Source organism: Rhipicephalus sanguineus, chromosome 2, assembly GCF_013339695.2.
Source record: "Rhipicephalus sanguineus isolate Rsan-2018 chromosome 2, BIME_Rsan_1.4, whole genome shotgun sequence".
NCBI lineage: Eukaryota > Metazoa > Arthropoda > Arachnida > Ixodida > Ixodidae > Rhipicephalus > Rhipicephalus sanguineus.
The window spans coordinates 144,649,031-144,662,492 of NC_051177.1; the positions used below are offsets into that span (position 1 = coordinate 144,649,031).

General features: G+C 43.4%; 1 protein-coding gene across 1 annotated transcript in view; it reads right to left on the reverse strand.

Moving 5' to 3' along the window:
* Nucleotides 1-1,574: 1,574 nt before the first annotated feature.
* LOC119383761 (pre-mRNA-processing factor 6) overlaps nucleotides 1,575-13,462 on the reverse strand; it is a gene marked incomplete at its 5' end in the record, with an annotated part of 54,028 nt that continues 42,140 nt past the window's right edge. Inside the window, 5 exon segments of the mRNA XM_037652060.2 lie at nucleotides 1,575-2,225; nucleotides 3,087-3,213; nucleotides 6,075-6,213; nucleotides 8,611-8,812; nucleotides 11,417-11,593. Of these exon segments, the coding sequence (XP_037507988.1) occupies nucleotides 2,073-2,225; nucleotides 3,087-3,213; nucleotides 6,075-6,213; nucleotides 8,611-8,812; nucleotides 11,417-11,593 (798 nt within the window).

Sequence of the window (13,462 nt, forward strand, 5' to 3'; positions counted from 1 at the left end):
TCAGGATTAGAAGTACACGTTGCTGGGCTAGTTGGTTCATGTCGGTTCATGCTAGGCTAGTCGGTTCAGTCGGTTCATGCTGGGCTAGTTGGCTGCCCTGGACCCCTTCCCTCGTTATTTCCTTGCACAAAAACAGCCATACTTAGTGGCTTGTACTGTTGGCGCGTTTTGGCATTTAGTTTTAAAGGCAAACGAATACTGAAAACCCTTGGTGCAGGGCCGCAAACAGCACATGTGTATGCTTTAACTTACTGCAATTCCTTGCTTTTTTGTCTCTGTGTCTCCCTCTCTTCCCTGTCTCTGGCCACTTGTGAATAAATCCACTCATTTTCTGATGAATCAGAGAGTATTTTGTAGTCCTGATTATTCAAACTTTTAAGACATCTCTGTCGAGTTTGAATTATTGTCCGATGATTGTTGGGGGTCTATGTATAGCGAACGAAGCTTGCGCGACTGCCGAGACATTCAAACTTAGGAAAAAGCGAATTTTAGAACTAGCTGTCAAATGTTTGGATAGGTACTATTTGCAAAGTGGCGCCTTGAGCTTACGGGCAGATCCAAAGGGAGGGTTTGGATGTCCTGACCCTCCCTTTCATTTATGAACCTATACACCCCTAAGAAGAGGACATATCAGATCCTCCCGTAAGCTGACCCCCCCTTGAAAAAATTCTGTATCCGCCCCTGCTTGAGATATGAAAAATAAATTGATAGTAAAGAGCACGTGTTGTCATTGCCTGCCTCGTCAATGCCGAGTTCCGGCACACCGATGCATATTTCCAGAGAATGAATGCTGCACAGCTCGGGTAATCTTGATATGTTACGTGCCTGCACAGACCAAAAAGTACTACAATAGGTTTGAAATTCACAGTATCCGAATGAAATTTAAGAAGGAATTACTACTGAAGACCAATACCTTGATGTATTCCCATTTGTTATAGCAAGGTTCAACTATTGAGATACTATTGAGGTTTGTCCATTCCAAACCTCGGTTAGAGTATCTACTGTGTCAAATAAAATGTCCTACTGTCAAAAAAAAAATTCAACAGCCCTTGCCTTATCAGCATAATGGGGACATGCGAAGCTTGGCGTGTGCAAACCTGACATAATACTTTTCTTTCTTTCTTGCCTTCTTTCTATCGCATTGTGCAATGTTCCCTCCTAACTGTTTCCTTCCTCCATGGAGGGAATCGGACATTCATGCACGTGTTTAGCAGCGCGACACTTCAGTTGCTACAAGAAACAATGACAGTCATGTGTTTATATCCGGGCAACAATGAAATGTGTCCACGTAAAATTACAAGTCCGACAAACGATCAGATTGCCATATCGGAAATGGCTGATCGGCAATAAGTCCACGATTCAGAGAGCATGAATTATTGGAAAAGGGTGCAAATACACGTGTAATCGGCGCACCTTTGTGGGCCACATTTCTGCACACTCGCCGGGTTTTTCGCATACTATGCCGCCACCGAAAATTAACTCATAGCAAGCTTCATTTGAAAAAGTAACCAAGCTTCGCTTGAAAAAGTAACCAAGCTTCGCTTGAAAAAGTAACCAGGCATACATTGGCGAACAGCAAGACGCAGTGAGTAAGACCATCTTTATTTCATTGAAGCCTCTCAGTGGTCTAGGCTCATTTTACAGCAATGTACAAATAGTCTGATAAGTTTTGTAAACTGTATATGCACTAATGTGATGGCAATGTTCTTGTCTCTCTATCACGTGTAGCTGTGCAAGTACCAGAAAAGAAATACTTTTAGGGTACACTGTGGGCATAAAAACAGTGTGAATGTGACGATGTGTTTTAACCTCTCATTGAATGCAAGAGAATTACGAATCTTGCAGCCACCATCATTTAATCTTTACACGTAGTGGCTGCTGAGTTTATTCAAGGGCACAAGAACTGGTGTGGACTTACACCTGAGGCAACGGGCACTTTTCCTTCAGAGAAGCGTATGCCTTTGTAACACTCTTTTGCTGACTGGCATGCCTCACGACAATAAAGTTATGGTAAAATCAAAGAACAATGATGTCACTACAGAGATTGTAACTAAGGATTCTGTTTCTTGCAGCTACGTTGGGATTGGAAGAGCGTTTGCCACCAGGACAAGAATGTCTTCGGTCTTCTTCCGCCAGTTGACAATGTCTTTGGACACCCGACACCAGTTTGGGCCGTGCCTTGGTTCTGCCATCACGCACCGCCTTTTCACCTCTTCTTGCTGCTCCTGAAAGTGGCATAGCCACAAGTAGGTTTAGTGCAATTTGAGTAGAAGTTCTCTCTTCTGAACTAGCTTACTCAATAAGGTACCGCCCCCTTTACTAACTTATCATTCCTTTAACTCTACATTCGATAAGCTCAAGCACTTCTGAGGAATAGGTACATGCGAAATGCATCTGCAGCTGTAAATTGAACTTTCTGCTCCACTGCTACTTCAGAGAACAACAAAACCGATTTTACCGAAGTACTAATTTGTTTTTTTTTTTGCTTCCAGATTGTTCATACATTTTTACGAAACAGTTCATGTCCGAAAAATTGGGTGCTTAGAGCAAGGCATTGGCAATGGTGAACATAATCGCAAGGCAGCGATCAGGTCCTGATCGCTGACATGTGGAAGGCCTAGGTGACTGTTCACTTCAAATTGTTTCATGAAGATGGGATTAAAAAGATCCTTAGTTCCTCTGTGCGACTCAGCAATAAATTCATCGTCATAAGTTTCTTAGCTGGCGGTATTGCAAGAAAACAAGAAACAATAATGATCTGCTGTAGTTTCACACCCATTTGCATGTTACGATCTTTATTCTAAGAGCTAATCAACCCAACACTTTTCTGCAATTTCTTGTAGACTGTGCACTTCATACCACTACTTTTAATTCATGCGCTGGCCCATGTGGTATAGGTGCACATTGTGATCACATTCACAGCACCTATCAAACTGGTCATTGCACATGTAGACATGTTTTAAATGTGTGCTAAAATTTTAGCCTGCTACATAGCATCAATTCTTAAGGTGAGAAAAGAAATTGTTAGGCAATTCAATACAGTAAAAATGGATGAAATCACCCACAACTACAAGCCCAGAATCTACCTCACTGCCATGGAGAAGTTCAAACTTGTAGTAGTAGGCCCATGCATCGCCCAGGTCTGGCTCAATCTTTACGGTACGGTTTAACCATTCTCGAACTTTGTTTGTCTTGCGTTCGGTCCAGAAAAGCCTGCAAGGAAAAATGGAAGGAGAAGGTTGAAGTGCATGTCATCGTATTTCAAACATTTAAACAGGTTTGAAAAGAAACTTCAACAGCGATGATGCAATCACTAGTAGTACTTGCGGTAATATCTGTTTGACAAGAATTTCAAAATTCTTGGTTAAAATGCATTAGGTACAATGGATTACTTCATATTGACAATGCACTGCTAGATTACAGTGAATAACAGATTTCTTAGCTGCCCCATGACCTCTCAGAGTATAAGGACCACAGCAGCAGTACAGACTTCTGAAATTAGCATATGAAATCGTGGTCTTCCACAGCAGTAGAATTCACACCTATGACAGAGAGAACTACGAAGAAGAGATCTTCAACTAAAAGTAATTGCAACAAACAAGAATGCCCAATCATCCCTTTAATGCTACAGTTGGCGCGATGGATTTTTCAGACTAAAAAAAATTCGGACTTCTTGGATATTTCAGACTTCATTAATGCACCGTCAAGGTTCCCATAGCACTAATGCATTTTGGCGTCCGATTTTTCAGACGAATTCATGCCCTAAAGTTCAATTTTTTGGACCAAATAACTTGTTTTGAGCCATGCCGCTCGATTTTGAAAGCCGCCTTAGATTTTCTGTTGGCCTGGTCAAGTTTGGCTTCCAGTGGCTAGTTGCGTTGCCTTCAAGACTGGAAGTGTGCACAACCTTCCCGTTTCGGAGGCCGTGTCCTATCTTCCTTGGCAGGCAAAAATGTCTAGGGGACGCAACTGTTCTTTTTCAGTCAGCCTTATCGTCATCATTAATATGCCGGTAGGTTTTTAAAATTTTTTGTGCGATTGTTTTTCCCACGGAGGAAGGAAAAGAATGTGGTCTTTCCAGTTGTCATTCCGCACGTGGTCGTGTTGGTGTTGTGTCAAGTATTTTTGAGCCGTTGTGCGCGTCCCATGTTCTCTGCTCTTGCGGTTGCTCAGTAGCACTCAGTTAATGTGCACATCCTGAAACACGCGGGTTTGATCGTGGCTGCGGCGGTAGCGTTTCGATGTTTGTGGAGGTTAAGAACCCCTAACTGCATCGTTAAATCTCACCAAACAGACGAGACGTTGCGTGCATCTTTTTGTGACCTACATCAAGTTTTGTTTGCTTGGTGCCATGGAACCACCAACTGTGGTGTCCGCAATGGTCAATGCCAACGCGCTGACGTTGTTACCGTAGGCCAAATACAACCAAATCTGCTTGTTCCCAAGCATAGCATGAAGCAGGGCATCATTGGGTGTCTTTCTAGGCTCTTCTAATCCAAATAAACTTCATTTTCATGTCTTAACCATTTTTTCAGACTGTTAGATTTTTTGGACTATTTCGCAGACCCCGAAAGGTCCGGAAAATCGGTCGGAGACTGTACTTGTGGATTTGTTGTGGAGTGCACACACTTCAGTTGACACAAGCATTTTTTGAGCTTCGAAGAAATGGCATGGGACTAAGTGAAAACCAACTTAGCCACAATGTTCTCACACAGTCAATAGTAGAACAAAAATAGAGTGCATCCAGATCAAAGTTTTCATGCTGGGCATAACCCTGTCATCTCATTATCCGTGCAAGCTGCCTAATGTTCACAATACTATATCTCAAACATTTTCGCCTCCATCGAAAATGCAGCCGCCGCGGCCGGGATTCGATCCCGCGACCTTCGGGTCAGCAGTCGAGCGCCATAACCACTAGACCACCGTGGCGGGGCGGAACTGCCGACAATCGCGTCATATATTGTGGACTAATACATCATTTGTCGAGAGAAGAGGGAGCGATTTTCAGCTGACTTTGAGAATTTATTGTAAATTCCAGGCCGCTCGCTTCGCTATAATATTTCGCTCGCGTGTTCTCGGGAGCCTCGACTACCGATCCGCAGCGCTTTTTGACCCTGCTCAAAAAGTGTTGCAGGCCCCTTTAAGTCCTCACCTCTGTCGCGTCTGCAGGTTCAAACCAGCGCTTTTGCGAGTTGATTCGCTTGCGACCGTAAGAGCAGTCCGAAAGGCAGCTTTGCCGCAACGCCGAAGTGTGATGGGGTGAAGGTAATCAACAGTCTGAAGGGACCACTGTCATGGCACAGTGCGGTGTTGTCTTTACGGACAAGTACCGGAAATGTGCGAAGGCGTGAGCTAACTGTGATTGCAGGCAGCTCACTTGGAGCGTTCCATTCGTGTTTTGAAGGGTGATGCGGAGTGGCCTATTAATGTTCAGAGGGGTGGACGGGCAACAGGAGAGGCGCGCAAGGCTGTCGATTCTGAGAAGGCTGCAGGAGGGCTCCTATTGTATGGGTGCGTGGCGACAGTTAGCAAGGGTGCAGTGGCACAAATATTCCGCTTCTTTCATTTCAAGGATTTCTGGTTCCATTACCTTTCGCCACAGACACCTAGCAGCTGGCTTCACTGCTATAACCGATGATGCTGCATGGGGGCACTGTAGTAAGCCAGTTATTTTACCATATAAAACATACAAAAGTTGACGGTGCAGCAGCTTTTCATTATTATAACAGATATATAGTCAAAACCGGTACCGTTATAAGTGGGTTCGACTGCAACCCTTTGAACATGTTATATTTTATTGTATTTTTTGTTAATTACATCAACCTCCCCTGCAATGTCTTTCTGGACCCTGAAGGTAAACAAATAAATAAACAAACAAACAGAAGCTTGCACAGACAGGCTATGGTTGCAATGTTCACAGTATACAAGGTTGAAGACAAACATGTCATAAATTGTAGCGTAAGAAGCAACTACTAATCACCAAAGCCATAGACTAATTGAAAAGGAGCCTCCAAATACTAACTAAAGTGCCAAATAATTAGAACAGTCAGAGAGATTGAAGGAAGCTGTCTCACTTGCTGACAGCCAGGAGGACATAGGCGTCATGCTCGCAGCGCTTGAGTGCATCCACGCTCTTGGTTTTGCGCTGTGGACGGGGCTCCATGAAGATGGCCTCGGCCCACAGGATGCCACTGGCAGGGCAATCCTGCATGGCTGCATAGAAAGCACAACAGGAAGATAACGTTGTTGTAGTGCTATGCAACCGTTTCTTGCACCATTCCAAATGCCCCACGCACAACACATTGCCGCAAGCTTACTGTCGTATGCGGGCCATTGTTCGCAGTACAGTCATCACCAACTGCACAATACTGACATATTCATAGCACATCGTTACGTAACTGCGTACCGCTTAGAAGGTGAGGACATAACTGCACAAACACAAGTGCAAACTTTCAACTGGATTTATTGGGTGGACAAATGATGCTTTTATCCACATGAGTGTGTGATGTATCTTTAGTGACATCTTGATATACATGTCTAATCACAGACACAACACCGCACATATTTGTGTGCTCATTATAACATCGAAGCGTTTTATACATTTACATAAAAAACAAACCCAAACAAAACCATACAATAACGAAAGCCACTCATGCCGAGAAAACATGCACCCATTGCCTAGCTCTGCATTATGAATTTATTATTTATTTCTGCATTAGTCCCAGAGAAGCCATACTGGCGCAGTCTTCCCCCAAGCGAATAATCTCGAACGCCTCAATGATTTCATGCGTCCGTGACTAGACATGTATATATCAAGAAGAGACCCAAGATACGTCACAGACGCATGTGTATAAAAGCATCATTTGTCCACCCATTAAATCCAGTTGAAAGCTTGCACTTGCGTTCGTGCAGTTTTGTCCTCGTCTTCTAAGCGGTGCGCAATTATGTAGCAATGAATAGACACCAACTAGCCCAAACAAGTTACCCTCATAGCACATATCGTGGCACATCTGACGCTAAATAAAGAAATTCGAAATGGTGAGGAAGACAGCACTCAGAAGGTGCACCCTTGACCCTCAGCCACTGCTGGAAAAGAAACTGCTCCACCTTGGCAGACGCTCTCCATCGTGCGATTTGAAAAGTGCGTTACAAAAACTGTACTGTATAAACGCGTGTAAGGGCCGCACCCCGTTTTTTTGAAGTGCATATTCTAAAAAAAAAAAAATTAAAATCCGCGTAAGGGCCGCACCCACACTTTCCTCAACCAATACGTATTCAAAATGCGCGCGCGCGTAAGCTTCTAGGCGTAGTCAATAGATGGCGCAAGGAAACGCAACCATCATCATCGTCACCAGAGTATATATATATTTTTGGATTTTATTCGTGTTAAGATGTTCGTGAAGTGGGCTAAAAATTTGAACTTTTTTATTAGTATTCATAGACTCGCCAACTAAAGGTTAAAGCAGGATTTTATCTTTAGCTTCTCACATCTTTATGCAAACGCGCTATCGGCGCTATCCATATCGGCATTAGCATCACCAACTTTGGCATGGTGTTCGCGTTCGGTTTGTGCAGTTCAGCCAGCCATTTGCTGTAGTTTTCTGCACTGTTCGATGACCTTCGTGCTAGCTTGTTTTCTACACGACGTTCACGTTTTGGCAAGATGGGCAAGCACCTGAATAGCTACACGGCTGGCTATAAGTTGAAGGTGATCGAGTATGCTCTCGAGCATGGGAAACGTGCCGCCGGCAGAAAATTCGACGTTGACGAGAAGTGTGTTCAACGTTGCTGTGCTCAAAAAGAAGCCTTGCGAAACACCAACAGCACTAAGCACGCTTTCCGAGGAGAGCAGTGCAAGTTTCCCGATTTGGAAAAAGACTTGCTCCGCTATGTGACTGAAGTGCGGAATGATGGTCTTGCACTTTTGCACTTTTAAAAAAAATGTTGCGTGTATGGGGCACACCCTAAAAATTGGCCCTTATTTCTTGAAAAAAAAGTGCGGCCCTTACACGCGTTTATACGGTATGTAATAATTATTTGACCACTGGCGCCAGGAGTAGCTTCCAAGTCATTACCTAGTTCTTTTTTCTTTGCTTTCTTGAAGTGATACACCATGATAATAAAATTGTGGAAAAGCATCCTTAGGTTAAAAATAGACAGTGTTGTATGAAAATGAAGTTATAAAAAGTAAAATACAGTAGACTCCCAGTAAACGGAAACCTCCTTAAATGGAACTGCTGCTTAAATGGAATAACTGTCCCTGATATGATTCGTTTCATACTTGGATTTTGCACCCTTGCTCCTCTCTCAGTAAACGGAACACATTTTCCTGGTTCCTTCAGGTTCCATTTAACGACAGTCTACTTTACTTTATTATATAGAGAATCATGTTAAACTAATGTTCATCATAAAGAGGTTTAACTGTATCCTGTTTTAATTCCGCTACTAATTAAAGTCTAAGCGGAGAAAAGCAGAAAGAAGCTGCATGTTAAATTTACTTGTATCACCCAAAATAATTTTTCAAACTGTATAGAATCGCGTCTCCCCTCAGGCAGCCCACTTTTTTAAACCTTAAAGGGGCATCCCTCAGAAGTAGAGCAAGGAGCTGACCTTTAGCCATGAGGTTCTGAGCAATCTCCTTGAAACCAGCACGGACCTCGATTCGCACGGCCTCGAGCCAGAGCTCTGCACAGCCAGGGTTGCGCAGCCGGGCCTTCTCCAGCACAGAGCGGGCCTTGGTCAGTGCACCTGTTGACTCCTCCAGCCGAGACAGCAGCAACCACAGGGGCACTGACGTAGGACACTTCTTGAGCTGCGCGAAAACACAAAATACTTGAACAGTTTGCAAGGGGGCAAAGGGGCTTCAGCAAAGGAAATACAGCAGACTCTCCATAATTTAAACTCGAGGGGGACCTCAAGATTTTGTTCTCACAGATATGACTCAGGGCAAATGCCAACTAGCATTGTGATGTTTAAAAAGGCAAAAGCCTTAGATGCCTCATCAAACACGAAAAGTGACTGGCGTTCTGCGTAGGCATCTCCCGCAGGCTGCACCCGCATGAGTGATGCAAAAAATACTTATCACGTGATGACGTCATCATGATGTCACATGTCGCCAAAACTTGTGACGTCATGTCACGTAACATCACATGTGGCGTCATCACATGACATCGTAGCTCAGTCAAATGTGGGCCGATCACGGAGGCAGTGGAAAACCACGTTAGGTGCAGAAAGCTTTTGGAGGGTGGCGGGGCGGGATCAATTCATCGAGTGAGAAGAAAAAGAAGATGGTTTTCGCCTTCCAGTTGTCGTAAGTGAATGCATAAGGGACCCTGTGAGTTTTGTTTCTGAGTGCCGCAGGAACATCATAGACAGCTCTGCATGGTTGCCAGTAAAGTTTTGTGCCAACCGATTGCCCCTTCCCACTCTTAGGACGCTTTCCCGCATGATAACAGTGTATACTAACTGTGGCGTAAGTGACTTTAAGACGCGTTCATCGTGCAATAGGCTAGGCTAGACCATTTTGATTTTTTTTTCCTCGGTCAGCGTGCGATTGTTGGTGCAAGCAGTTCGGCTAGCTTGTGTCATTTTGTGGGCAGGCAATCTGCTTTATATGCAACTGTTAGTGACATAGAAATGCAAATGTTCAGCTAGAAGCAACAAAGGTAGTGGATTTTTCTAGGCATGGACAAGCAAAAAGTTTGAACTAATCGAATTTGTGCAGTGGGGCAGTTTGGATTAAGTGGCTCAAAGACACATTGAAAACTTAGCAGCCCAACCAAAAATTTAAGATTTGTTAGAATTATCGAGAGTCTATTGTACCAACGTCTCTTTCATAGAAGGATAATCATCCAGCTGTGTTGCTGTGCCGGCAAAAAAAAAAGAAAAAAAGTCAATTTTGTCCACAGAAAAATGCAGCATTGAAAGTGACAGCAATGTTCCCCTATGTAAATATAAACTAGGTTCAGACAGATACTATCGAAATTGAGGATGCCTTGGTAAGCTGGCTGGGGAACTTCAAATGACCATAATAAGGTGTTGCTTCCTTTTGTGTCTTTTCTGGCACACCAAACTTCTTGCAAGAGAAAGAGCACTTTGTTTTAATGTGTCCCTTTAAAAACATAAGGTGAAGCTACACTGCCCACTAACAGAGATGGTTCTCCAGAAGCAAGTGCTGCGCTTACAGAAGGTCGTTATTTCTACAACGGCTGCATTTTACACCATTGTCAAAAGAGCACTGGTTACTTGTCAAGACTCTTACTTAAGACGACAGTAATCTCAAAACAGTGATAATGGACAGCACAGAGGACGACCAACTTTGCAAGATTGCCCAGCGTGACTGTTCGTCAAATTTTCTCCTCTTGTGTACGCGTCCTTCAAGGCTGAGCTTGTCGATTTTCCAAGATTGCCGACAAGAAGATGACTTCCCCAAATGACGAGAACAGCAGAAGCGACCGAGTCAATGTGCATTTATGGTCATCTGCTTGTTGCAGCATTCTGCTTAAATGTCCCAGGAATCTATCGAGCCTCACGGAAAAGGCTACAAAAAGAAAACCCAGAGCTTACGTGAGTAAATATGGCATTTGGGAAATTGCCCCTGTGTGGTGTGCACATCCATGTACTTTGTGAGCAGTCTTCAAGGCCAAGCAATTACACTATAGCTTTATGTGTGTCTACATGGCTTGCTGCTTTCCAGAGAGACAGACATTACACTCTGTTAATTGCACTTCAGTGACAATTGAGAAATTAGTTAAAAATTGGAAGAAATGAAAATGCAATGCAAAATTGCAGTGACATAACGTAATTCAATTACATTATCAACGACGAAGCAAAACAGGCAGTGCAGTATTTTGCATTTGTATTTGGCACAAAATAACAGTAGAACACTTACAATAATGCTCCGAGCAGCCTCACACTCACACGGATGTATACTGATGGCAATTTTGCCATTTCACTGGCTTCACCAAGAGCACCATCTCAGAGGGAGTCTGTGCACTAGCAGCTGTAAAGTGCTGCATTCCATAGAGAACCAGAACACAAGCCTCACGACAATGTAATTACAATCCTATGAACAAGGAGTTTCCATACAGTATAACACTGCGCTTCCTTTGCATACACACTAGGGAATGTTATCACTTTTTAGTGTTAATGCTGATTTTTCAAAAAGAAATTAGGGGAGATGACCAACAAAGTTTCTGCTGGTGAAGATATACGTTTCAAGAGCTGCAGAGGATGCACTGAAAAAGGCAGGCCAGGTAGCCAGTTTTTGATTTACTGTATTTAAACAATGTTATTATCTATTACTTCTCAGTAATTCATCAATTACTTTCTTGAGGTCAGTACTAATTGGTAACTGGAAGCAATTGCATTTCTGAAGAAAGCACGTGTAATCTGTTACGGTTTTTCAGTAACATACCCCCTGATTGTAGGTGTTGCGTGCCAGATCGGTCTGGCCCTGGCTCTGCTCAATCTGCCCCTTCATCATCCACAGCTTGGGGAAGTCGGCGTACAAGCGCAGCCCCTCGTCCAGCAGCTGCTGGGCCTGCTGTAGGTCCTTCAGCGCCCACTCCAGCCGCACAGACTTCATCATCACCTGCATCCAGAGAATGACACATGTGCACACAAAGAACGACAGAAAGTTGAGCTAGTTGGCAAGAATTCATGATATAAGAAGGTAGGCATGCAAACACAGACACAAGTAAAGACATCAAGAAAACACAAACAGCATTTCTGTTATCTTGATCTCTTCTCTCGTGTCTCTGTTTGCAAGCGCAAGTTATTTATCATGTATATCACACATGCTACTTCGAAAAGTAGTGGCTTACCACACATATCGGAACCGCCCACAGTTTCATCCTAAGATTACTAGATAGAAATTTGGTGCCACAGTTATTCATGGCACAAATGTCCTGTGCATAATAATAATTGTTGGGGTTTAACATCCCAAAACCACGATATGATTATGAGAGATGCCATAGTGGAGGGCTCCAGAAATTTTGACCACCTGGGGTTCTCTAATGTGCACCTAAATCTAAGAACATGGGCCTCAAGCATTTTCGCCTCCATAAAAAATGCGGCGGCCACCACCGGGATTCGACCCCATGACCTGCGGGTCAGCAGTCGAGCAACATTACCTCTACACCACGGTGGCGGGTGATGTCCTGTAGAGTTTGGCAAAAACCTCAATGAAGAATCCAAAGGTTTCACAGCGCATACAACGAGGACGAGCAAAGAAGAGACCTCGTTGTATGCGCTGTGAAACCTTTGGATTATGCTGCACCAACTAGCCCAACGCTCGACCTTAGTGAACTCAATGAAGAAGCATGCTGAGTACCTATTTATTCATTTCAGCAATGACAGATTATACCACTTCTCCGCTGCAGCAAGTTCGACAGAGATCCTCCAGAAGCAAACTTACAAAGGGCTGTTGATGAATGCGTGAAGTTCCCAATAGTTTGCTGCAACCAAACTTGAATTTTCTAGGCTTGGGCAAATATTTGATACCGAATATTCAGAGTCTTATGATACTTGATACTCACTTTCGCTCGACTTTCAAAACTCGAAGTAATTCAAATGGATGGATATATGCATTCTCCCTAATATAATAATTGTTGGGGTTTAGCATCCCAGAACCACGATATGATTATAAGGAACACCGTAGTGGAGGGCTCTGGAAATTTCGACCACCTGGGGTGCTTTAACATGCACCTAAATCTAAGTACACAGGCCTCAAGCATTTTCGCCTCCATGAAAAATGTGGCTGCCGCCGCCGGGATTTGATCCCCGCAACTTTCGGGTCAACAGTCAAGCACCGTAAACACTAGACCACCATGGTGGGTTATGCATTCTCCCGTGTGAAACCTGCTTTAAGAGGGAGTTTCATGGCAATATTGGTCACACTGCCATAAAACCACCCTTGCAGGCAGACATTCTGCACTAGCTGCTACCACATGCTACCTCTGCACAATATTTCAGCCTGAATGAGCCAGTAGTACATCTGAAAGAGACATGTACACTCATACCTCATTATAACAAAGTCGCGTCTGACATAAAAATAACTTAGTTATATCCGAAAATTCGTAATATAAACGTATATTTGTAACACTATCTGTGACAAGACTATTTTTCATTTACTTTGTTATAACTACAGCTGTGTGAACAGCAAAATTTTGGGTGCGAAGCGAATTCGAATAATAAAGATTGAGTGCGAATCGAATCGAATAATTTCGAATAATTCGAAGTGAAATTACAGAAAAGGTTGCAGAGAATCCCTAAGTATGTTCTTGTGAGATAGCAACATGAAAGTGTTTCTTTTCGCTAGGTTGATGAAGTGCTGGTGGGGTCATATTTCATAGTTGTCTTTCTTATCAAGCAATGTAGAGGCCGAATTGTATTTATGTACATGATTTGGTGCAACCAAGGTGTTGCCGACAACACTTTACACGTGATAGGCAGAGATGCC